This window comes from Equus przewalskii, chromosome 4, assembly GCF_037783145.1.
Source record: "Equus przewalskii isolate Varuska chromosome 4, EquPr2, whole genome shotgun sequence".
Taxonomy (NCBI): Eukaryota; Metazoa; Chordata; class Mammalia; order Perissodactyla; family Equidae; genus Equus; species Equus przewalskii.
This window is the reverse complement of record NC_091834.1, coordinates 52,184,437-52,211,542: the sequence shown is the minus strand read 5'-3', so window position 1 is coordinate 52,211,542 and position 27,106 is coordinate 52,184,437. Positions and strand designations below refer to the sequence as shown.

At 35.7% G+C, this 27,106-nt stretch overlaps 1 protein-coding gene across 6 annotated transcripts in view; it reads left to right on the top strand.

Annotated features, from left to right (window-relative positions):
* The window catches only part of MACC1 (MET transcriptional regulator MACC1), a 66,728-nt gene extending 39,969 nt beyond the window's left edge, over window positions 1-26,759 (top strand). For 4 of the 6 annotated variants that reach the window (XM_070615871.1, XM_070615869.1, XM_070615872.1 and 1 more), the window contains 4 exons: window positions 3,063-3,186; window positions 4,945-6,986; window positions 10,215-10,403; window positions 23,254-26,759. In XM_070615871.1, coding sequence (XP_070471972.1) covers window positions 3,072-3,186; window positions 4,945-6,986; window positions 10,215-10,403; window positions 23,254-23,457 — 2,550 coding nt within the window. In that variant the 5' untranslated portion in view covers window positions 3,063-3,071 and the 3' untranslated portion in view covers window positions 23,458-26,759. Of the gene's footprint in view, window positions 1-3,062; window positions 3,187-4,944; window positions 6,987-10,214; window positions 10,404-16,880; window positions 17,565-23,253 lie in introns of those variants that run through there. The other 2 variants (XM_070615874.1, XM_070615873.1) reach the window with 2 other exon arrangements.
* Window positions 26,760-27,106: the final 347 nt, after the last annotated feature.

The following is a 27,106-nucleotide window of genomic DNA, read 5'->3' as shown; positions in this document are numbered from 1 at the left end:
CATATATGCCCCTTTGCCCCATTTGCTCACCCCCCAACCCCCTTCCTCTCTGGTAACCACTAATCTATTCTCTTTATCCATGTATTTATTGTCTTCCACATATGAGTGAAATCATGCAGGATTTTTCTTTCTCTGTCTGGCTTATTTCGCTTAACATCATACCCTCCAGGTCCATCCATGTTGTTGCAAATAGGACAATTTTGTCTTTTTTATGGCTGAGTAGTATTCCACTGTATACATATATACCACATCTTTTTTATCCATTCATCTGTAGAAGGGCACTTGAGTTGCTTCCACATCCTGGCTATTTCGAATAATGCTGCAATGAACATAGGGGTGCATAAATCTCTTTTGGATCATTGATTTCAAATTCCTTGGATAAATACCCAGTAGTGGGATAGCTGGGTCATATGGTATATCTATTTTTAATTTTTTGAGAAATCTCCATACTATTTTCCATAGTGGCTGCACCAGTTTGCATTCCTACCATCAGTGTATGAGCGTTCCCTTTTCTCCACATCCTTTCCATAATTTGTTGTTTGTTGTCTTGGTAATTATAGCCACTCTGACTGGTGCAAGGTGATATCTCATTGTAGTTTTGATTTGCATTTCCCTAATAATTAGTGATATTGAGCATTGTTTCATGTGTCTGTTGGCCTCTGTATATCTTCCTTGGAAAAATGTCTATTCATGTCCTCTGCCCATTTTTTGATCAGGTTGTTTGCTTTCTTTTTTTGTTGTTGTTGAGTTGTATGAGTTCTTTATATATTTTGGAGATCAACCCCTTGTCTGATAAATGATTTGTGAATATTTTCTCCCAGTTGGTGGGTTGTCTTTCCGTTTTGCTGATGGTTTCCTTTGCTGTGCAGAAGCTTTTTAGTCTGATGTAGTCCCATTTGTTAACTTTTTCTTTTTTTTCCCTTGCTGGAGTAGACTGGTATTTGAAAAGATGTGGTTAAGACCAATGTCAAAGAGTGTGCTGCCTATATTTTCTTCTAGGAGTTTTATGGTTTCAGGTCTTACATTCAAATCTTTAATCCATTTTGAGTTAATTTTTGTGCATGTGCAAGAGTAGACCCTGTTTTTTTTAATGAGATAATTTTTGCCATTTGTTTATTCACCATATTTGGAAAATATGCTCCCCTCTTTTCTTTCCTTTTCTTTATTCTTTCTTTTCCTTACTCTCCTCCCCTCCCCCCTCCGATTCCTTCCCCTTTTCTTTCCTCTCTTTCAATATGTCCTTTCTTTTTTTATACCAGAAAAGACTTTTGATTTCTTTAAAAAATAAAATAACCCTCTTTGAAATTAACTGTGAAGAACTTGAAAGAAGAGTGTGACAACAAAGATGAGTCAAAGGTGAAGGAGGTGTGGTTAACATGTGAAAGAGAATGAGAAGTAAAGTTTAGCACGACTGGAAATTTGAACTAGAAGATAGGATACTCTCAGAATGTACTGTTGGAAATCTTGAGTCTGAGAAGGGGAATATGACATACTGAGTCATGGGCTGTATGAGGTAGCTATAATGTGCCTGAGTTACTATGTCTGGGTGAGTCACCAGCTATTTGAACTTGTAGGTTAGTTATATGTCCCATTGCTGAGATTCACTTCTGTACTCTGTAAAATCTGATTTAAAATATGTATTTCTCAGTGTTGTCTTGGGACTAAGAGAAAACATATATGTAAAGAAGGCTGAGTCTCAGCAGTGCAATACTTACAATTAGTATATATTGATGCTTTTTGTTGTAATTCATCTGTTTTCATAGTTGCATAGTACTCCATTGTATTAAAACATCACAATTTATTTGTCCATTCATATGGCAAAAGATATTTTGGTTGATTCCAGTTTTTTGTTAATATAACATAATGAACATTCATGTATATCTCTTCTGATGCACATATGCAAGGTTTTACTAGAACAAATGACTGGGATTGGAATTGCTTGGTACTAGGCTGCAAGCATCTTTCTTGGATAATGCCAGACTGATTTCTAAGTGGTTGTACTTATTGACACTTCCACTAGGAGTGTATTAGATTTCTCTTTGCTTCACATCTTTACCAATAATTGGAGTGCCAGATTTTAAAATTTTTGCAAATTTGATAGGTGGTAATTTTATCCCATTTCTCTGATTATCAATATATTGAGGTTATTTATGTTGACTTTTTGTGAGAAATGCTTATTCAGATCTTTTTTCTATAATGTTGTTTTTATTTTTCTTATTGATTTGTAGGAGTCTTTGATATGTTTTAGAATCCAATCCTTTTTTCTTTTTTAGACATATATAATGAAAATATCTTCTCCTAATTTTTAGCTTGTGTTTTAACTTTTTGTAAACATGTTCTTTGATGTATAGGATTTGTCTTTCTTTTTTTTATGGTTTACATTTTGTGTGCTTGTTAAGAAATTCTCTACTTTTCAGAAAGCATAAAGATAATTGCTTAGACTCTTAGTTTGCTTTTCAGTCTTTGTCTCTTAAAAATGACTTTTGTGTATTACCAACGTAATTTTTTTTCAGCATGGACAACCAATTGTAGCATCACTGTTTACTGAATAATCTGTACTGCTCTGCACGGCCACTTTGGTCATATATCAAGTTTCCACGTGTGGGTGGGTCTACTACTGGGAATATTTTGTCCTTAGTTTATTTCTATCCCAATTCCACATTGTCTTACTTAGCACATATTTATAATAAATGCTGATATATGGTGGCACTTGTCACTTCCATCATGTTCTTCAGATTGTCTCAAATATTAACCCTTTGCTTTTCTATATAAATTTTAAAGTAGCTTAAGAGTCTACAAATACAGTGCATTTTTTTTTTATAGGATCGCTAGTGCATTTCTAGGTTTGCTTGTTGGTGTTAATCCAGGATCTGAGCATTTTTCAATGGGATGCTAATGCGTATTTCGGGATACCTAGTCCAGCATCGTCCCAGAAGTAGAGGACCTGTGTGGAGTATTTTTATATGTAGTTTTCTATTTAAATATGTGAGCTATTTTGAGTTTGGTTTCTCTGCCAAATTATGTATGTAAGCTTACAAGAAATATATGTATTTACTTTGTAGGTGGAAAAAATGCTAACCAGTGAAAGAGGTCATTTTTGGTCAAGAGGAATTTCACAAAATAGATCTGAAGGAAATTTGTTTGACATGGAAGCCCAAAAAGCCTCAAAAAATTGCAATATTACAGGTACAGGGATTTATAACTATTGTAATTTTTCATCCATTACCAGTAACTATTGGAGGGCTACATCTGACAAGTGCTACAGAAGATTAAAAGAATCATAAAATCCCAACATTATCATAGAAATACTTACATTATCATTTAAAAGATGAGCAGGGGCTGGCCAGTGGCGCAGCAGTTAAGTTCCCACGTTCCACATCAACAGCCCAGGGTTCCCCAGTTCGGATCCTGGGTACAGACCTATGCACTGCTTGTCAGGCCATGCTGTGGCAGGCATCCCATATATAAAGTAGAGGAAGATGGGCACAGATGTTGGCTCAGGGCTGGTCTTCCTCAGCGAAAAGAGGAGGATTGGTGGCAGATGTTAGCTTAGAGCTAATCTTCCTTAAAAAAAAAAAGATGAGTAAAATATAATAGCATGGCCAACAGATTATATAAATATTATGAGGAGGCAAAAACTCATTATTAAATGAGTGGTATATGCAGTAAATATAATAAATTTGGGGGTTAAAGAGGTCTCTAGAGGTTAGAGTGGCCTAAGAAATCTTGATGGATCATAAAAGAATTGATCTTCATAGGAAAAGTAAGTTTTAACAGAGTTAGATGCAACTGAATTGAAGAAACTTGCGGAAATAAGAGAAATGCAATTTTTATTTTTCAAAATGCATTTCTGATTTTTAATATATGATGCTTAAAACTCATTTCAATCAAGATATAGTTCTCCATATATTAAACAAAATTCTGACAGTTTACTTGAATTCGTTTTTCTATTTTGGCTGGCCATTTTGGCTTTCAGTTTCTCTGAAGCAGCACCAGTTTCACACCTCCTGTAGACTGTGAATCCTGTATATTCAGTCTACAGAATTGTTACCAATATTTATTGGAAAATTACTAAGTATGAATTGCTTTAAACATTAAAAAAATGACTTCAATATTTGTGAGATATATAGAAATTCCTTCTGGTTGATATGTGAATATTTTAATGTGTTGCTGATTCTTAAAATACTCACTTTCCAAAGTAGTAATATGTTTTCATTTCATAGTGGTAAGCCTGTTCTTTGTCGTTTAAACTTGAAAAAGCTTAATGAATTCCTTCAAGAAGTAAATATAATGCTGGTTCATTTTTCAATGTTCATTTTCGTGGTGTTCTTTTTCATGAAAAAATTTCAATGTTATTAAAATTTATCAATACAAAATTATCAGAAAATAATCTAAGAAATTCATTATCATCTTATTTGGCATATTGTTTTTTTAAAACATATTTTAGCTATTAACAGATGTATTTGATATTTTTCACATATTGAATATTATAAGAAAAGAAAAACATTAAAGGAACAATAAATATAATGAGAGCAATGTTTAGAAAACTCTACATACTGAATTATTCTATTCTGAGGTTTTCTTTTGTGAAAATGAAACATAAAATAATAAGGCATAAGTATATGTAGTCTGGGACATTTTTAAGAAGATGTGTTCAACTGATTATGTAATTTGTTAAACATTTGTTTGTTTATAAATCATGATGTGCTAAAAGATAAAATCATATTACATATGGTCAAAATAAACTGGTAGAACAATTTACCTTTCCTCACAACATGAAAATTTGACCAAATTTAACATTAATTTTGTAATAGCTGTTAGACTGGAGATCAAAAAGCAAAATAAAAAGCCTTGAATTTTTAAGCTAAAATAAAAGTTAATTTTGATCGTATCTCAGAATGCCACTTTATATTTGTTTTGCTTTGTTTTTGTTTAAATAACAAGAATGTCCAGACCCACGTTTGCTTCTCAGTTGGTCAGATGCTTTCATACTTCATGGCAATAATGCTTCCAAGGCTACAAATCCATTCTGGAATGAACTGTCTGCTTCTAACCCATTTTTGGATGACATAACTCAGCTAAGAAATAACGAGAAGAGAGAGAATATTTCCATCTTGAAGGAAGATCCTTTTCTTTTTTTTAGAGAAATAGAAAACGGAAATTCTTTCGATTCCTCTGGTGGTGACCTTAATGTGCATCAGTTGCTTAGGCAGTCTTCCTCAAGGAAATCTGGAAGATCTAAAAGTGTTTCAGAACTTTTGGACATTTTAGGTGACACAGCACATGCCCCTCAGAATATACATAACTCTGATGAGATCCTAGAACAAGATTTAGAATGGCTTCAAAATGATCGAGAGGCTTATAAAATGGCTTGGTTAAGTCAACGCCAACTGGCCCGCTCCTGCCTGGATTTGAATACAATTAATCAGAGTCCTGGATGGGCCCAAACACAAGTTGCAGAGACCATGATAGTTTGTAAATTAAACCACCAAGGAGGGTCAGTGCAATTACCTGAATCAGATATCACTGTTCATGTGCCTCAAGGCCATGTAGCAGAGGGAGAATTCCAAGAGGTATCTCTAAGGGCTTTTCTTGATCCTCCACACATGCTTAACCATGATCTTTCATGCACTGTAAGCCCACTGTTGGAAATGATGTTAGGCAACCTTAACACAATGGAAGCCATTTTGCTGGAGATGAAAATAGGGGCTGAAGTAAGAAAGGATCCTTTCAGCCAAGTCATGACAGAAATAGTGTGTTTACACAGCCTGGGTAAAGAAGGCCCTTTCAAAGTGTTAAACAACTGCTACATTTATAAAGACACCATCCAAGTCAAGCTAATAGACTTGAGTCAGGTGATGTATCTAGTGATTGCTGTGCAAGCGAAAGCTACTCTGTCGCCAGCTGCCACCATTTGGGATTACATCCACAAAACCACCTCAATTGGAATTTATGGGCCCAAATATATCCATCCCAGTTTCACTGCTGTTTTCACAGTTTGTGGACACACTTATATGCCAGGAAAGCTGACAATCTCTGATGTTAAGAAGGGTGGAAAAAACACATCTCCAGTTGTGTTTCAGCTCTGGGGGAAGCATTCATTTGTTCTTGACAAGCCACAAGATTTAAGTATTTCTGTTTTTTCATGTGATGCTGATTTTGAAGTAAAGGCAGAAGGAGAAAGGAAAGAAATTAAACAAAAGCAGTTGCAAGCAGGTGAAGTAGTTCATCAACAATTTTTATTTTCCTTAGTTGACTGCAGAGAAATGCACTTGTTTGTTTTCCGTGTTCAGGTGGAACCTCCCAATGGTGGACCAGTTACTCAGTTCTTTATCACTACACCTGACCCAGCCCCACACCTAAAAAGGCTCTCAAATCTGCCAGATGATTTGCAGAAGGAAACGGAAATCAAGTCTGCTCCTTTACTACCAAGAGTGTGTGTTAAATATCCCACATTCCAAGACAAAAAATTGAACTTCGCCAACTATGGGGTAACCCTGAAGACAGTGCTAAGACAAAGCAAGATTGACTACTTACTTGAATATTTCAAAGGGGACACAGTAGCTCTGCTTGGGAAGGGTAAGATAAAAGCCATTGGGCAGTCCAAAGTGAAAGAATGGTATGTGGGAGTCCTGAGAGGTAAGATTGGACTTGTACATTGCAAAAATGTCAAGGTGGCAGCAAAGGAAGAAGTAATATCTATGCCAGAGAGTGTCTTCACAACCAAGAATCTTATCGAACAAATCGCCCTCCCCTTTAGAAAATTCACTTACATCTACTCAGTTGTATTGACCTTGGTGTCAGAAAAAGTTTATGACTGGAAAGTTTTAGCTGATATCCTGGGTTACTCGCACCTGGAACTGGAAGATTTTGATGGACTACAAGCAGCTAAAGAATCAGAAAAAGTTTCTTATGTTGTAAAGAAGTTAAAGGAAGATTGCCATGCAGACAGAAATACCAGGAAGTTTCTTTATGAACTTATTGTGGTGAGTATTGCTTGATCACAATAATGTATTTAGCATAGAGAACTTTATTAACTTGGCAATATTTATAACCAAACATTTAAGAGGAGAAGTTAAAAAATTCTCAACACTCTCAAATAAATTGAAGTCGCTTTCAGCAAATATAGAGCTTTTCCTACAAGATTATATAATTTATTTCTTAGATTTGAGATTCACTTGTGATTTTCCCAGAAATTAGACACTTGAGGATCGTCTTTTAAAGGAAAATTAAATATTTTGTTTGTGTCAGAGCATAACAGTGAAGAGATCTCTTTTCTTCCTCTGTTAAATAATTGGACAGCTCTTAAAATATCAGAGAAGCTCCAATAACATGAAAGTAAATAAGAGCAAACTGAAACAAAACTAACTTGGCCATTGTTACAGGCACACTTGTTAGTGTTTTTTTTTTTTTAAACATATCTGTGTCCTTTAGCGATTTAATATTCTTCTTCTGTATGCAATGCATCAAAACTCAAAAAATGATATTGCTAATTCTTTTCTTAATACTCATGTTTTCATAGGGCTCTCAGGATCATATTTTTTCAACATAGTATTCACTCCGGTGTAAACCTGAGTGGAGAGTTATAAAGAAGACGAAGAACTGTTTTACCTGAAAAGTGGAAATTCAGTATTTTATAAAAGTTAAAAAAAAAAAGAGAATATTTCTGAGTGGCTAAAATGTGAATGTATAAATAATAATAATGATAGCTAACACTCCTCTGAGGTTGTCTATCTGTTTGGCACTGTGCTGAACACTCTATACACACTATCTTCATTTAACCATTGTAACAACTCTATGGGGTAAGTATAGATAGTATCTTCATCTTACAAATAGAGGAAACTGAGTCTTGGGAGGTTGGACAACTTGTCCAAGGCCCCACAGTTGGTTAATGTCTGAGATGGGATTTGAGAACTTTTTCATTCCAAAGCTATATTTAAAACCACTATGCCTGAAACAAAGTTATGAATGTGTGTGTAAAAATGCTTGTGTGAATATGTCTGTTGGTGTGTGTATTAAATACTATTATAACTGTGTGAGGCTGATACCCTACAAGAGATGTGTAAGAATATACAGGTAGGTATATTCTTACTCAACTCAGGTGTAAAGGAGCAAAATTTTAATCAGGGCGCAAAAGGAGGAGAGGAATTTTCGGAGACGAATTTATTCTGTGACACTAACAATTTGTATATTAAAGAAATGGTATATATAAAACATTTCCTCTCTTTCAGTTATTTTTATGATACTACAGTGATACTGAGAGGGATTAAATTTTAAAAGTCCGGATACCCAGTTGTTAAACAGGTAGTTTTGTGATAGTATGCTGCATTCTCACTTGATCTGGGCCATTTAGAGTCATTGGTTGATCTATCTGGTTGAAGCTGCACATATGTTTTGTAATAGCTCATTAACTCTCATAGATCATGATCAGCATGGACCCATGAAGATTTGAATTGAAAATTGCTTTCTTATTTCTCTCAGTGTGAAAAAAAAGGTTATATTGGCCAAATGCTCTGAAAGTTTAAGCCTGATCGTACCTGCACTATGTTGGTGTGTATGATAATTGAGTGGCTTTGGTGACTAACTAGACAGTGCCAGTGGAGAGCTCATCCAAGGAAGTAGTTCCTAAACGCTCATCCTGTGCCTCAGTGGAGGCTTCAGGATTTCTATTTGGAAGGGACTTGGGCCTGGGTATCTGACGGGAAGATGATGCAGCATGGGGTATAGAGGCCATCACTTGAAACTTTATTTGCATAGTAAGTATATGGTTTTCTAGAATTGTATATTAATTTGGGGTTAGCTGGAAGGGAGCCGAGAAAGATTGTGGCTTCTAAACACCTTAGTCATCTCTAGACATTGAGACTGGCTGTCTTTGTGTACTTGACTCTTGGCACTCTCTAAAGCACTTTAGCATCTGATTCAACTTTCATAACGATTATAGGCAGCTAGATAGGTGGCTAGACTGTATCCATTTTTAAAATCATTAAATAGAGATATTTTGTAATTTATCTCAAGTCCTATACTTTGTGAAGCTGGATTTTAAACTCAAATTTTGTAACTCCAACTGCAGATTTCTTTTCCTTAAAACAAGAAACTGGAATAAACATTGCTAAACCCACTCTACACTTTACCAAAAGTACCTTCAGGGGTCTGCTGGCTCAGTACTGCTTCTCGCTGAGGTCATAACTCCTCATCATAAATTTATGGGTTAATATAGTCTACATATAAAACCCATGAGTAGTCCTTCTGATGCTTCCATAGGAATGAACACACTATGGACTTTAATAGTTGCCTTACTTGGTCATTTGTTTTTACTTATTGTTTCATAATGATAAATAAAGCTTTTAAGTGCCATTAAATGATGAGAGCTACTAAACATGTTTATTTGCTTATTTGAACAGAGAAGAGATAGAGATAGATCTAATCCCATAATTTTAAATTATATTCAAAGCAAAAGAGAAACTTGTAGACTAGTTTGAAATATGTATGGTGATTGACAAAGCTCAAATGCTTAATTAAGGAGAAAGAGTCTGATGGTTTTCCGTTTTACATTGTTGAAGACTGAGTGCTTTATCTTTAATAACTAGTGGTTTATAGTTAGCACAATTACACTGGAGGTGAAGGGAGAGAGTTAATTTTTTTTGTCATAAATATCAATTGCTTTGTTGCATCTTGTAGGAATGTCTCTCATTTTTATGCAACAGGCGTGATTCTGAAAAGTTTTAAATCACATTTTGATAAAAAATAGAACAATGTTTACTAGTACCAGTGTGACGGTCACACTTTAGAGAAATCCTGTAACCAATCGTCTGGTAAGGAAAGGAATTATTTTTTGTAGAGTGAATAATCATCCCTTGGTTGATGAATTATAGACTGCTAGGACCTCAGGGTATCTTTGGAAGTGTCTACTTCAACTTCCTCTTTTTGCAATTAAGGATATTAAGAAACGTATTATTTAAGTGGTTTACTCAAGGCCCTATAATTAGTCACTGAGCTCGTCTTGACTCTCCCCTAATTTTGGTCTAGTTGTGTCTGCTATACTTTGCTGGTTGCATTTGCTTAAAAGTAAATCAACTTTTTGAATTTTAGAAAATTCAAACGTATGTGTGGTGAAAAAGAGGATGCGAGTTTCTACAATATGAAATGAAAAACTTAATTTATAAGAAAAAGCCCAATTAGTTGCTTTTAATTATGACATGTAATTGTTGCTGCAGGCTCTGCTGAAGATGGATTGCCAGGGGTTAGTAGCACATCTCATCCAAGAGGCTGCTATTCTGACGTCAGCTGTCAAGCTTGGAAAAGGCTGGAGGGAACTAGCTGAAAAGTTAGTACGACTCACAAAGCAACAAATGGAGGCTTATGAAATTCCTCACCGAGGAAAAACTGGAGATGTTGCTGTTGAGGTAAGATTTCTGTTTGTCTAATTAAACAGTGAAAAATTGCAGACCAAGCAAACTAAATGTAATTAAGTCTGCACCACATACATGGATTAATTGAAGGAGTGTCCAGAGGATCCAGTAACTGAAGTCATTGCACCTATAACCATCGATATTATCTAAAATATACACACATCACTTTTTAAAGGCATCAAGAACCGGTAAAATATATTGATATTTCTCCTATTGGATTGCATATTAACATGCCCTTTGATCAAATGAATTGACCAAATTGGACAGCTAGCCAGTTAGTAGGCAGAGCTCTAAGAACTTGAGGCAGAGAACAGATAAACGGTGAAGGGAGGAGATGGAACCAAATCAGGACAAGGAGAGAGGATATAATAATAAGTATTTATCAGCCTCAGGCATAGACTTAGTCACTTGTGATAAATACTGTTTGGTGACAAGAAGCATTAACAGGGTGGATGGTACAGGATCACTGGTAATTAGAGATAAGAGATATCTAAGAGCTTCATCATTTCCTTCACAATTTTACATACCGTAATAGCTAGACACATCAAACACAGAATAACAGCACTTAGTACAAAGTAAATATTTACCATGCAAATATTGTTGTTATTAATATAAAAACAAATGTATACTATTAGGCATGTTGGATAAATATTTTCTCTATTTACCATAAAGAAATGTGAGTCAATTTTTATTAACTTAAATAAAAATGTGCCAGTGATGACCACATATAAAATGTTCCTGTATCTTTCTCTCACATGAGTGAAAGCATTTTCAAGATATTTCAGTTGGGGAAAGATTATCAGTCTAATTAGGTAATGCCTTGGTAGGAGGCAGAAGCTACGTCCTCCACTTCCTTTTTGGGCACAGAGCTGGGTATTAATTTCTTGAGAAAATTGTCTTACTTTGAAGTAACTACCAGCTGGGTGAGCAGGAGAAGACAACTTTTCCCTGAAGAATCAAGAGTTAAGTCAGCAGAATCCCAGCAGCTACAGTGGAAGGCTGAGCAGGCCAGCTTCTGGGTTCCTGGAGCCTGGCTCTCCAGCAAGGACTCCTCTAAACAAGGTTCTATAGCCAGGAGCAGCCAAGACATATTTCCTCCTCATAGACTACATTTATCTCCATACACTAAGAAAGGCATTACAATCTACAAATCAGTTTTTACTGAATGAGCTAAAAGATGATAAACTTTTAAGAAGGAAGAAAACAACAATATTATGAGGGATATATTATTGTGATATTTTAGTTAATTGGTTAAAAAGTTGTCTAATTGAGATACCGCTATCTATTAGAATGGCCAAAATCCAGAACACTGACAACACCAAATGCTGTTAAGGATGTGGAGCAATAGGAACACCCATTCATTGCTGCTGGGAATGCAAAATGGTACATCCACTTTGGAAGGCACTTTGGCTGTTTCTTACAAATGAAGCATACTCTTAGCATACAATTCATCAGTTGCACTCCTTGGTATTTACCTAAAGGAATTGAAAACTTATGTCCACTCAAAAACCTACACAAGAATGTTTATAGCAACTTTCTTCATAAATGCCAAAACTTGGAAGCAACAAGATATTTTTCAGTTGGTGAATGGGTAAACTATAGTCCATCCAGACAAAGGAATATTATGCAGTGCTAAAAAGAAATGAGCTACCAAGCATGAAAAGACATGGAAGAACTTTAAATGTGTATTACTAAGTGAAAGAAGGCAATCTGAAAAGGCTACATACTGTATGATTCCAACTATATGACATTCTGGAAAAGGCCAAACTCTGGAGACGGTAAAAAGATCAGTGGTTACCAGGAGTTGGGAGATGATGATGAATAGGCAGAGCACAGAGGATTTTTAGGGCAATGAAACTACTCAATATGGTACAATAAGGATGGATACGTCTTTATACATTTGTGCAAACCCATAGAATATATAACACTAAGAGTGAACCCAAAGGTCTACCAGAGCCTTCGGGTCATTATGTGTCTATATAGATCCATCAGTTGTAACAACTGCACCCCTCTGGTGGAGGATGTTGTTAATGGTGGAGGCTAAGCATGTGTTGGGGTGGGGGATATATGGGAAATCTCTGTACCTTTCCCTCAATTTTGCTGTGAACCTAAAACTCCTCTAAAAACAAGTCTGAAAAACAAAAGTCATCTAATTGAAAACAGGACTTTCTTTTTTCTTAATAAGGCTCTATTTTAAAAAGGTTTTGTTGAGAGTTATTTATCAGACAGTTATTTGTTCTCTCAACTTCGTTAAGTATCTGACTTCTCTCTAATTGTGGTTGTTTATAGTTTTTCTTCCCCTAAATCTTGATGGATGCCAAAAAACAGCCTACTTTTCCATTATTTACTTTTGCACAGCCCAAATCACGGAAGACTAAGTCTATGCCTGAGGTTGATAAATACTCAGAACCAGAAAGGAAAGCCCCTAGGTGTCTTTCTAGGGGCAATCATGCAATTTATAGTGATTAATACTGACGATCATCACTCTGACGCATGTTATTAAATGCTTAGAAAATAATCTATGGCATATTGGCCTAAAACCATTCCAAATAATCTACAGGAGTCTTCTTCTGTCAGGCCACTTACACTAAAAGGTAAATGTATGCTAATTTCCATCTCTGAAAAAAAATTGTTGTACAATCTTTTTCTCTTAGGAGGAGGTGATTCTTAAATATGGTTAATTTACAAGTCGAGTAGCTGATTTCAAAACACACTGATATTAGTTCTGGGTAGAAGGAGCAGAGAGAAGGAACTGGAATTGGGGCAGGGAGATAACCAGGTCTGTGTTTCTTGTCTGCTTTTGTTTCCTTTATCTCACTTCCTCAGAGGGCACACACTCCCCAAATTTCCCTCTCTGGGTGCCAATGCCTACAATCAGGCTCTTTCACTCACTTTCCTTCCTTTTCAGCTTCTCTCTCTTCCTTTTGTTCTATTTTTATTGAATCTAAAAGACAGTTATCTAGCACTTACTCCGTGCCAGACATGGCTCCAGGAGTGTTACAAAAATTATCTCTATTTAATCCTTTCAACAAAAATTCCTGGGGCAGACACTAATATTATCTAAGATATAGAGAGATTAAGTACATATGTAAGCTACGTATGCTTAAACATGCATAGCTAGAAAGTCGTGGAATCAGGTTTGAGCACAGGCCTTTAACTTCAAGGTCTTGTCACTTAACCATTGCACTCCGCCCTCCCATCCAAATCTAGTATGGTGGCTGAGTGGCAGAGGCAGAAGGTGTGGTCAGAACTGGGGATTTACGCAACTCATTTCATTTTTTCTTTTTCCCTTTTTTCAAGCCATTTTATGACACTACCAAAATTTGCCTTCACATCTACATCAAGCCTGAAGCTAATTAAAGAATGAAGATTATTAATAGTATGTCTGTCAGATTTTTCTTGAGTACTTTTGGCCATTTCTTCTTTTATGAGGTGAAAAAAAATTCCCTCTCTGGAGACTTCCGAGAACGTCACTTTTTAAATTAACCAACTCTCCTAAGTTAAATTTCAAGAAATGTTACTCACCTTTTCTAACAACATTGCAACATGAAAGCAAAACTATAATACTTGGAATCTGAATTTAAGCAAAATACATTTTTCAGATTATTTCTTTTGGAAAAAAAATACACATACTACACAGAGATGTTTACCTATTGCCAAAGTTTTCCTGTGAAAGTTAGTGAAAATTCATTGGTTTTCTGAAATATTTAGACCTTTAATTAAAAAAAATAGAATCAATAAAATATTAGAAACATAGTTCATTTAAAAAAATGGTTGGATTTTCAAGGGGAAATGCTGGGGATTTCAAGGTTAAGATATTCACAGGCCTAAACTGAATACTCTTTACTTAGCCTTCTGGGGATTACTACCATATATGACAATAATTTTCCTAGCAACTCTCTCCCATTGGCTCCCTGCCTAACAATAAAGAGTATGCTCTTTCCATCTTATTCAGTAAGGACACTTATTCACCAAGGACAATAAAGTTTCTTTCCCCTTTTAAAATACCTTCCACAGTGCCCACTGGGTTCCCCCTCAACCGCAGGCACAAATAGGCCTATTGAGGCTGATTTCTTATCTGACCTGCCAGAATGGGCCACCCTCGCTATGGAAGCCCAATGAAGTCAGCATACCTAATTGTAATATTGTTCCATCTCAGAAACCACTCACCTCTAGAGAGTTATAATTGGCAAGGTATGTTTATGAGTCTTTTTGTAGTCAACACTCAATCAGTGAAAATCTAATTCTGTTTTATCTTCTAGCCATAATCTTTGCTTCTCTTCATTTTTGACTAGCAGCTGTATGTTCAGAGCACTTTATTTAAGTCTAGATTAAAAATGAGAAAGTAGGTATTCCTCAAATGGCTAATTTTTAAAATTTTTTTATAAGTGAATGAAAATACTATATGGAAATCTTCATACTTGTTTAGTGTCTCTCCTCTGTGTTCTTGCTCTCAGTATTTAATTCATCTGTATATGTAACACATTTTCTGGGACTATCAGCTCTCAGCATTGGAGCATCAAGAAGTACAAAAAACACAAAGAGAATGAAAAATATGACTTTTTTCTCTCTGAAACCAAATTTTGTTTAGCCTGGGAATTGGCATAAACGGTTAACATTTTAATTGTTGCATTTTAAAGAATTTTATGATTAGATGCTGAAATAAGGGAAAATAATAATGAGAATAACAGTTGCAATTTATTGCGTGTTTACTGTGTCACCTAATCATTATGAACATTTTCTTTACAATATCTCATTTATTTCAACAAACTTTGTAAGGAAGACATTATAACCATATGCTTTTTACAGATATGCAAACAGAGAGTGAATGCATTTGTGTAAGTTATCCAGAATTACATGGTTATTAAATGACAAAACTAGGATTCAAATGCAGGTTTGTTTCACACACAGGATTCAAATCCACTGCACTCTACCAATGATAAGTATTTTCAGAATTATCTAAGTAAAAAAATGTCAAAGTAGGCAGGAGCCATCGGGGACACATCCTAGTCCTGAAGGATGGGTAACATTTGAATAATTAGAGAGGACTAGAAGGAGATTTCAGTGATTCTGGATACCAATGACTTCTGGAGAACACTGAGGAGACTATGTCAGCTGGATGAGAGAGTTCCTCTTAATAATTATTGGGAGATATGGTTGGATATATATTTTTTGGAGTTGATAGAGGAGGCTCTTGAATGCCTGCGAGAGCACAGATTAAGATTCCTGTTCCAGCTCTACTATCTATTAGCCCTAAAACCTTTGGTAAGTTTTCTAAGAATCATATTGGGTTTTTTTTTGTAAAATGAGGTGAATAATACTATCTTACTCATCAGATGTTTGGAGGATTAAATGAGATAATATATATTAAATATTTGGGACAATGCTTTGCACATTTTAATAGCCAAATACATATTATCTATTATTTTGACTAAGAAGAAGAGGTGAATTTGAAAACTGTATAACAGTAACTGATTTTGGAAAAGGCAATACAGTACAGTAATTTTTGAGTAATATAGCTGAGAGTAACTATAGAAAGAATATAGGTAAGGGAAAAGTCAGCATAGATTTCAAGGCTCCTCTTCTGAGAAACTGGCGGAATGGTATTGCATGGAGAAAATAAGAAAAAAATCTTGACTGATGAGCTCTTTCTTACTGGCTTAATGACACTTAATTTTCCTTGGAACTATCTCTTGCAAAAAGTAAAAAGAATGTCCTTGAACTCTTATGGTTTTCTGGCTCACACGGAACCCCAGGATTCTGCTTACAGGGATGTGGCATTGTCCCATTTTATATCTGGGCCTGGCTCAGTTCTAGCCTTGGTACTTAAAGATATGGTTTGCTGTTCTTTTATAGTGAGAAATATATTTACAATTTCTTAAAAAAGGGAAAAGTATTAAGTGGAAATTCATCTACCAGTGGTAAAGTATATAGAATAATTTCTCAGATCATTGTTGTTTGTACTAGAAATTTGGCACAGTGATATAATATTTATATTGTCATAGTCTACTTTGTACAATGCTATAATGCTTGTTGCTACAAGCTTTAATTCCAAAAAGATACTCCATTTTTTGAAATGATGGAATAAAGAAAAAAGACATCACACTGAAATTCATGGGGTAACATCTTATATTCCTATGATCTTTGGTTTAATTCTGCAGTCTTTGTCTCATTACCACACTGAAAATAAAATAGAAATATTAATAATATTAGGTTAAATATTATAAAGATATTTTAAAATGGATTTAGAGACTCAAGTATTTGATTTAGATTTTAAATTTTCTTTATCAAGGTTTCTTATTAGGGAGCATAAACAACAAGGAATTTCAGAAAGCCAAAGTCCAGCTAATTATAATAGACTTAAATCAGCTTTTATTGAAACTGCTCAATATTGAAATACCTTTGTGGCAATACTTTAGTGAAATGCCCCTGGATGTATAGCTAAGTGACCTGGATTCTTTTTCTAACTAGGAATCAATGAGCACGGCTTGACCAGAAGGTTTTCCTAAGATGTTAGACTGAGCAGATGCACTGGCAAAGATTGGGTCCTCCATCTTCCTCTGGTTCATGCTTAAGCCGCGAAGTTCCAAGTGGTTATTCCTAGAGCAAAGAGAGCTGGCTGTCCCCAAAGAGACTTTTTCAAGAGATCTTATGTCAAGTTTTAAAGCAAGTACTATCTCCCTTCTGAGGAAGTAGGGACCCTGTACATGTTAGCCTCCCTTATATTCTGAAGATAATGGCAACCTTATCTCAACAATATTTATGTACATACGAATTACAAGTGATGAAAGGCCCACCTGGGTATTGTAAGTGATGTACTGAAGATAGAATACATGTAATAATCATAAAGCAAATTTGCCTTAATGCTTCTTTAACTATTTGTACTTAAAATGAAACATTGCTCCTGTAGTTTTAAAAGGCAAGTAGGTGGATTATTAATCCTTTACTGTGGCAAAATGTAATTATCCAAAGGTAGTTAAAACTAATTGTATTCTTTATGCTATTCATAGTTTATGAGCTAAAAAAAGGCGTAGAATGCTATGCTCAAATCTGAGTTGCTTTTATTCATGTTGCATTTCATTATCTAGTGCATTATCTAATGAGTCTCTCTGGCTTCTGGAAACAGCATTATAAATTTGGAAAACTTTATTTTTTAACTCTGTTCCTGTTTCGTTTCTTTTCGCATTACACTTTCATCACTCCTTTACCTTCTTTGTTCCCTAACACCTGGAAGATAAACCAAAGACTTAGTCCTTCTCCACAAATGCTGGGACTCTGGAAACGGCTCAACTTTGGTAGATTAAATGCTTACTGCTGCTGCTGCCCTTTATATAAAGAAATTTGAAGCACATAGATGAGAAATGAACAACTGTCTGCATTTATCAGCCTCATGCTTCCTATTCAAAGATGAACCCATAACACCGTGAAGTTAACAATAAAAAGTCTAAGAGTAGAGGGGTAAGAATGACGCCTGTGTGTCAAATATTTGTGATAGAGATGAGAAGGCTGAGAGAATTTGTTTTGTGGCTAAGAATAATTCAACAAAAACAAACCTTTTCCTTTTGATTTGTCAAAGCTTTAGTGCGGAATTTCTGCATGTCTTCCCTTAAATCATAACATTGAGCAACAGCGGAAGAACTATTTTTAAACCACTGAATAGATAAAAGATAACATAAACCTGAAGAAGATCTTGGCAGTCCACATCTCCTTTCCAGCTTTTGGAGGATTTAACTTAGGTCATCCTGGAAATAAAATTGTTTATTCTACTCATTTGATTCAGTCAAACATTTCCAGAGAAAATGACTTCATTTTCTCTTTAATTTATTACAAGATTTAGAATTCTTTGTGACCTTGATGTGCCTGTATTTGGGGACATTATTTCATAAAGTCTGTAGTTAATTAATGTATGTAAGTTAGCTCTTGTGTCTTTGATTTATGCCCACTTGCTGAGAAAGAAAACTAGAATGACATAAGATAATAAGAAATGCAGAAGAAATGAAAGTGTAAGTATTTATGGACTTGAGTCCAAATGTCATATATCTATATACCACAAAGATAACAAACAATTGATTGGACTATTTATTGCATTGATGAGAGCTGGACTTTTGTTAGTCTTTGTTAAGGCAAATCTCAATATAGAAAAAGTTCTATTTACCATACCTGGCAGAAATTTTCCTCCTAAGGGAAAACATAGTTCTTGAAATTTAATATTTTTCATCATTTTGTCAAGTACTTAACTATAACATATGGTTTTGATCCCATTTTTTCTCAATTTTTCTTAATACTTGCCCCCTTAATTACATACTCCAACTGCATAATGATATTAATATTTATCTGTGTTTATGTTTCTGCCTAAAGGAAGTTAACCTTTCTTCTTGAGAATTTTATGCATGCTACTTCTTTAATCCTTAGCAACCCTGAATTATCCATCTGGCTAAATTAGGATTCAAACCAAACTCTCCTTTCAGTTGTAGACTATTACTTTTTTATAGATTTTTTTTCCCCTTTAAACATACTATTATTTTCCACTGCTTCTCCCTCTACCATTGTCTCTCTTTAACTTTCAAATTCCAAATGTGACCCATTTGCTCTGTGGCTTCCAGTTCCTTGGCACCTGCTCATACCTGCAGTCTGCCCTCCGCCACGCTCTTTAAACTGCCTTCTGCAAGGTTACCAAAGTCCTACTAATGGCCCAAATCCTGGATTTTCTCAGTTTTCCTTCATATTTTCATATTATTTGATGTTAGAGGTAGCAGAAAAGAGATATCCTCAATGAGTGGCATGCTGGCAGATGTTTAACAACTAGCTTGTCAAGGAGGAAAAAGCCCTAGTTTGTAGCTTTTGCCAATTTACATGGTGTGAAAACTCCCAACATGGAGGCCAACCTGGTGGTGTAGTGGTTGAGTTTACCTGCTCTGCTTCAGTGGCCCAGGGTTCACGGGTTCAGATCCCAGGCACGGGCCTTCACACCACTCATCAAGCCATGCTGTGGCAGCATCTCACATACAAAATAAAGGAAGATTGGCACAGATGTTGGCTCAGTGACAATCTTCCTCCAGCAAAAAGAGGAAGATTAGCAATAGATGTTAGCTCAGGGCCAATCTTCCTCACCAAGAAAAAACCCGCAAAAGAACCCAAAAGCTCCCAACATAGACGATTTTAACCTCCCAATGTGATGTCACTGAGCATGGAGTTGGGCGGCTATGTGAACAGTAGGCTCTGGGCAGCTGGTGTGAGTCGGCTCTAGCAAACCACTGAATGGCCTTTTGGGGATGCTGTTAGTCTTTGACTTTTGTAACATGAAGCACTCTGCTTCATTTTCTATTAGTCTGACATCAGCTTCTCTCCATCCTTTTATTGCTTCTGTTTCTACTTGTGGTCCCTAATTGTAGACTTAATTGAGGGTTAAATTTTTCATCCCTTTATTTTCTTCCTTGGCATTTTCCTCTACTCTCAAGCTTTTCACAATCTCTTTAGCATGAGTGATGCTAAACCCTTGACTGCTCCTTGGAGGTCATATCTCTATTCAAATTTCTTATTGGAGACAAGAGCTACCCCTTCCTTTACTTCACATTCAGTAGAGCTAAAACTAGACTCCTTATCTTTTCCTCACCCAACCGTAACTGCTTTCCTTTGCATCCTATTAAAAAGTATTAAATGGAAACTATATGCCAGACACTTCATGAGGTGCTTTGGACACAGACATGGAAATTATTATCCATATTTTATAGATCGAATAATTCAAATATTTCAAATATTTGATATTATATTATATATAAATATTATATTTATCAAATAATTTAAACTTTGATTAGTTTACTCAAATTGGCTCATCCACTAGGCAGTGGAACTCAGATGTGGACCCAGGACTCTGACACCAAAGTCCATCTTTCTTTCTGTTACACTATAGTGCTTCTCAGTTAATGGAATTATCATTTCTTTTCTTATGCTGAATTAAAATATGCAAGTAATTTTTGAGTTTTGTTAACCATTATTAATTACCAAATCTTATCTATTCATACACTGGGCCAGTGTTTGTGCAAGTATCTATCTCCCTTCTACCCTGTAACCTTCTAAAAGCAGGAGCCATGCTATAGTCATCATTTTATTCCTTTCTATAACAAAATTTCTTGTGGTAGTAGCTATCCAATAAATCTTTATTTAATAAATGAAATGATTAATTAGTGAACAACAATGTTTTTCGAATGTTTTCTTGTTTTTGTTCCACAATAGTGTTTCTAGTTGTTGAGAGCCACCAATGATGTTATATATAGCAGATCAAATTTTGCACTGAAGGAACATTGAGGTTTAGTCTGCTGCAAAAAGGAACAAAAATTAGATGTAAAATATGCTCATATTTTAGTACAAATCATGAAGTTTACCACTGCTCTAATGTTGTCAGCCCAAAAGCTCTTAGACCCAATTCTAGGCAGCTTATGGTTTAGACTCTAGAGACTCTCCAGTGAGTTTGGGGCAACATCCATCTTTGCATTTCTGGCTAATTCTAAGGACTCCTGGGAAGTCTTTTTACGCTTTAAGAAATCTTAATTAGAGTCCAGGACTCAACAATCTATCCAAATTTCTCTGAATTGCAAGAGCTGGCCGTATGGTTCTGGTACCAGTACAAATTGTCAAATGTGAAAGGGTTATAGGGCTCTCTGGTAAGTGAGTGAGTAAACATATCACCGGATTTCTTCTGAATCTGTAGTTTCCAATTCCTGCATCATCGTGGTGTGTTTCCTGCTTCCCATAGCACTGAGGGGCTGCTTCATGATTGAGTATGCCTCAGGGCTTTTCTATAGATAGAAATCCACCAGGCTGTAGCCAGGTATGCAGTGCAGAGCTTTTCTAGCCAGGAAAAGTCAGTGGGGCCATTTTGGCAGCCTCTGTCTATGAAGGTACTTTGCATCTGCACAGTAGTGCACAACCTGGAAATTACCCATGTGTGATTCTTAAGAGACATCTGTGTTCTGTGATGCTATGCCATCATCTTGGTACTGAAATGCTCTCACTTGCTGTTTATCATGAAATGTCTTTAAATACATCTTTTTATCAGACTCAATCACTAAGGGACTTAGAATAAAGTCTTAGAAGCCTTTAGTTGTAAACACCATTGTTTTAAACGAAATATGACAAGTTGAAAATTAATGTACCAGGTAGCTGAGCATCAGAGAATTTTAAATGAATGCAACATAGAATACAGGTCTTAGAGCTTTTACAGAGGGCTGGGATATACCCACTATAGAATAATCTACATGTTTAGTGCTTCTTTGCATCTGAGCAGTGACAGTCAGGATTGAGCCTGGCAAAAACGCTCTATTAATATGCCTCAACTCGTCTTCCGTGGCTGAGCAATTAGTGGCGACCAGCACTTTGGGAGATTTGGTTTCAAAGTGAGTATTCAGAAAAATCGATGAGAGAACACCTCATTCACAGTCTATCAGTGATAGAAGATACAATTCTTTACAAATCAGGTTGGTGAGGGTAAAGCTTATACACAGAAATCTGGGATGATTTCTGTTGCTGCATCATGACCACCTTGATATGGTATAACTTTGATTATTGTTTTCCATTCAATACCATACAGAATCAAACTTTGTCAAGAGAGGTGAAGATATGGGTGTTCATAGCTCCCCAGGAATGCCAATTTGAACAAATAACATCAAATTATCTTCTGAGCCGGATGTGTAGCCATTTACGTAGATTGAATTGAAACATAATGGAAGCCGTTATTTAAGTTTTTCATTCGTTTAACTTCAACTGTAGAATATATGGGGATATCAGAGGATGGTGAAAAATTATGTCCCAAGGCCCTACTTCATGTGATGTTGCCATTAATGGACGCTGTATTTTAAGAGGGCAACTCTGCATAACATTTAGCTCACAGTCTTTGTTTCTGCAGTTTGCAAGAGATAAAATCACAAGTGAATTAGTTTAGTGAACTTTAATAAGGAGCAAGTAATAAAGTTTATATTCCAAATATTCCAATTATAAGTGCATGGTTCATTTTGTTGTTTTCCTAGAGAAAATTCATTTTAAGCTGGCTGTGTGTCTATGTGTGTGTGTGTAATCTACAGTTTGTCTTATTTGGTCGGTCTTTGTCTCTATTCTCTCTGAGCCTGGTTGCCTTGGTTACCATTACATACAGGCTTGTATGTGAAGTTTCTCTTTGACGTACATTTATTTCTATGGAAACAATGACATCATTGGTATGAGAATGTGCTTAGGGAAAACATAATGAAGTATTGAATATTGATCTTTCTTTTGGTCATAAAATCTATCACTAAATTATTTTTTTAATTAGCGAACTATATTTTTGCTTTCCTTTGACTTGACCATGAAGCTACATTTTTTTTTATTTATAGACTTGCTCAAATAAAATCACTTAAAGCCTTAAATATACTATGTAGCTCCTTCTTGTGATATGTGGTATCATAAAGCTCACTACAGATACATATAACAATAAAAGAGTTATTGCTTTAATCTTAAAAGTCTCTCAGAGATTAAATAGTTTATCTCAATGACATTAGTTATCAAAACATTGCACAAGGAATTTTATATTCTTATCAAGGCAATGAGCAATGTATAGATGACGGATCAAGAAAAAAACCCAGCCCTACTTGTAGTCATTATTTTAAAAATCTCTAGGTTTAGAAACACAGGGGTATAAGAAGGAACTGGTAGTTATTCAAACATGTTTCCTGTGACATTAAATAAGTCCATGTCTAACTGGTATTCTGTGTTCTTTTAAGTCTTGATGCTTTTAAACCATTTTTTTAAAGCATCTATTTTTCCTCTCTGTTTTGCTTCCACGCTACTACAGTCTATTTTTTTTTCTTTATAGATGGTGTGGAAACCAGCCTATGATTTTCTCTATATTTGGGGTGCTCACCACGGAAATAGCTGCAGAGATGTGTTACAAGACCTTCAATCAGCTTTGGACAGAATGAAAAACCCTGTGACCAAACAATGGCGAGACTTAACTGGAGCTTTAATACTAGTAAATTCTTTAGAGATTCTGAGAGCAACTGCATTCTCCACTTCTTAGAAAGTATAGAAGTGAAGGGTATGTTTTTTGGAGGAGGGAGAATGGTAGGGGAATGGGGTATGTGTGTGTGTGTGTGTGTGTGTGGAAGACAAAGAATCTCAGAAAAGTATTACTTATTTTTTTCATGTTTGAAAAATATCTTTTCCTGGTGAAAGTGCAACCTAACTCAAAATCTGAGGATGGGTTTTGTACAAACATGTATTTTCATATATGTTTCAAATGCAAACATTAGGCTGCTTTGTTGTTGAGAAAGTAAAGAAAAACCTGTTTTCCCTTTTAAAGTTACTTTTAATTTCATTAAGCTAAAATAAATAACTGTTAGCATAATTACATCACAGAGATACTCAGAACGAGGAGCTCTCAATCTGAACACTGGAGTTTCACCAGGAGGCAGGTAGGGAGAGAGGAGAAGTAAACACATCCTCTGTGGCCAGGCACAGGCCTCCTGGCTTCCTACATCTGATCCCCCTTATTTCTCCGTGGAGTTTGCTAGTATTATTCCCATTTTTCATATGAAGAAACTAGGGACTGGAGAGGACGTTCAAGACTACACAGCCAGTGTGAAACAGGTTTTCTGTCTGCAAAACCTGGTTCTATGTTTTAAAAAACCATACAACATAGCAAAATAGCAAAAAAATACAAATTCATGTTAAAACTTATAAGGAAATGGTAGCTATTTCATTTTAATTGAAATCATCTCTTGAAAGACTACCAGAAGCAAAATACGACTTATCAGAAATCTGTTGTCTGCATCCACAGACTAGAATTTTCAGCACCTCCCTCCAGCATCTTGGGACCTGGCTAGTCCTGCCTAACTTGGACTTTTTCTTAAGGATTATAGTGCAGAGTAATACTTTAACACTCAGGGATTTTTAATAACAAGGATTATTTTTTTAAAACCTGATTTATCACTGTTAAGTGCAGCCGTCTTCACCACTAAAAACACTGATATCTGTCTGTGTGCATGTCACGTGCTCATGCAAACGCCTGTGTGTGGGGGTGTGGGGGTGGCTGTGGGTGTGTACAAGAGTGTTTCATAAAGCTTTTGGAAGACAAAGAGTACATAGAATTTGGGCCAGTATAAATGCTAACTTTTGGCAGAGTTCACAAAGAGATGGTCTGTGCTTACTCAGATGTTCCATCCTCTGGCCACCTGCCACTGTTTATGTGTTTTGGACATTCATTTATTGTCGTTCAGGCAACAGTTGGAGTGTATGTACCTACTCTGTCGCAGGCACATAGATGTTTGAGGTTAGTAACAGGAAAAAATAGCGTAATCTCTACTAATCTCTGACTTCAGTACTGCTAAGTGATAGAGACAGGCAGTAATAAAAAATTACACAGTTAAATGTAAAATGGCATCTGTAATAATAGCTTCAATGGGGAGGCTGGGATGCCAAGAGATAGAGATATGGGGGGCCATTATGTGCACCTAGGGGAACAGGTAAGTTTTCCCTGGGAAAGAAATGGTGATGAGCCTGGAGGAGGATCAGGCATTGCTTCCAGTCTGGGGAGGGTGGAAGAAGTAGTTCCTCATGCACTGAAGCCTTCATCCTGGAGGGGAGCTCAGGAGCCACAGGGAGACTTAGTGAAGGGCCTGAAAGAGTGAAGGAGTGAAGGAATGAAAGACACACCCTCAAAGGTGATGTGGATGAGCCGAATAAGGATTTCGTTTAGGGATCCTGAATAAAACCTGTCCATTTGGCTAAAAAGTAAAAGCAGAATCTTTTTAGAGCTTTTAATACACTCACCCTAGGGTATTTGGTATGCTGGCAAAGGTAATTTGAATTAGGGTTTAAGAACAATCTTTAAGGCTTTCCATATTTATATTTGATGGTAAGAGAACACAGCCTGCCCAAGGAGTTATGTACCCACATTCAAGGACAGAATTTATTTTAGTTGAAAACAAATTCAGGGAGAGGAAAACAAAAACAATTTGTAAGTTTAGGACACAATCACTTTTAGTGGTGATTTTGCTTTCTTTAGAACATTCTTAGAATCTTATTAACATGTCAGCAAACCAGAGAATTTCGGGAAGGGATAGTAAGGAATTAATAACTGGGTTTTTCCAGGCTCCAAGATCTGAGAAGACAGAGATCTTGTTAGCTGATTAGGGTAGGAAGATTAAATAAATCACTTCAAGTTTACATGGCATCATGTGTTGTGATTGTGGTTGGGAAATTCAAGAAGAGTTTAAAACATGAAAAACATGATCTCTGTAATTTAAGGACAAAGCAATGGTTTAAATATTAATACACACAAACATATTTTATAATCTTGTAACATATCCTTCCAGAGGAATTTTAAACCCATGTCCAAACATTCTGTTCTTATAAATATATTCTAATATTTTTCTAAATCATTTCGACTTTTCTGAATTTTCTATTTCTCTTGCTATAATGGATTTTCATAATCAGAAAAGATTAACTCAGTAATCCTGAGTTGCCTTTAATATTTGGCAGCAAATCAAGGGGATTAATAAGGCACTTAAATCCCATCCTTGACATCATTAAAAGCATCAAAAGCCATTAATCTCAAACTTCTTTAAGCATTTCGGAAGTGGATAAAGCATAGATGGTTCTTTCAGTTCCTCAGGCTTTTCCTCTAATGAGGCATTAGGATGAGATTTTAGTTCAGTGCTCAGCATGCAGTGTAACAATTTTTCTATGTAAGCCACAGATCTTCTACTTCCTTCTGTTAAAGTCTTGATATGAAGGCCAATTAAAGAGGTGCCTGCAATAGTAGGTCATTAAGTTTTCCTGCCAATAACGGAGATAGCACACTTTCATGTCCTGTAATGTAGAAAATACTATATGAAGTTTTGAACTTCGGGATGACTAGGTTACTGGAAGGAGCAGGATGCACTACATTAGTGGATGGCATTGCTCTCAGAAATGTCACTGGTAGTAAACAGCTTTGAATATATGATATGAAGATACAATAAAGAAAATACATTCAAAATCATACAATGCTGTAATTGGAAGTTTTGAAACTTGAATGTTCGTACTGTGCTACTGTGAATTATATTTTCTGTGATTTTTTTAATGTCTAAGAAATATTTGAGATAATATAAAGGAAAAGGAGAATAATGAAAAATTATGTCACTGGAGGCTTTTCTAATTAAAATAGACCGTTTTTCTTCTTATGCATGCATAATTCTTCCCCCCTCTTCTATGTGAAGTTTCCTACCATGAGCTGCTCTATAGCTTAGTGAGTGAAATTCCAGTGTTCTTATATTGCCATTATACTAAGTAGACTTAACCCAAAGACATTCTTCAGAATAAAATAATTGTTGAAAGTTGTTTCTTGCTTGCATATTTACTAATCTGCAACACAAAGTAAAAAGTGACTTTGTATACACAGGAAACTCTAATATGTACATATCTAGCATTTGATGTGTATCTCATATTCAGCATCAAGATTTCACTAAGTATTGTAGAAATTTGTGGCTTTTGCATGTATATTTTGCTTTGATTTTCTATTTATGGGTATCTAGCCTTATGTAATCCAGAAAGTTTTAAACCTAATAACTTTGCTATTCTGAATAATAGTGTCAGTTTATATATGAGGGAGTAGGGATGGAGAGATTAGCACTGGATAATAATTAGTAATGCCAAAGGAGAAAATTCCAGAGCAAGCACTACTATTG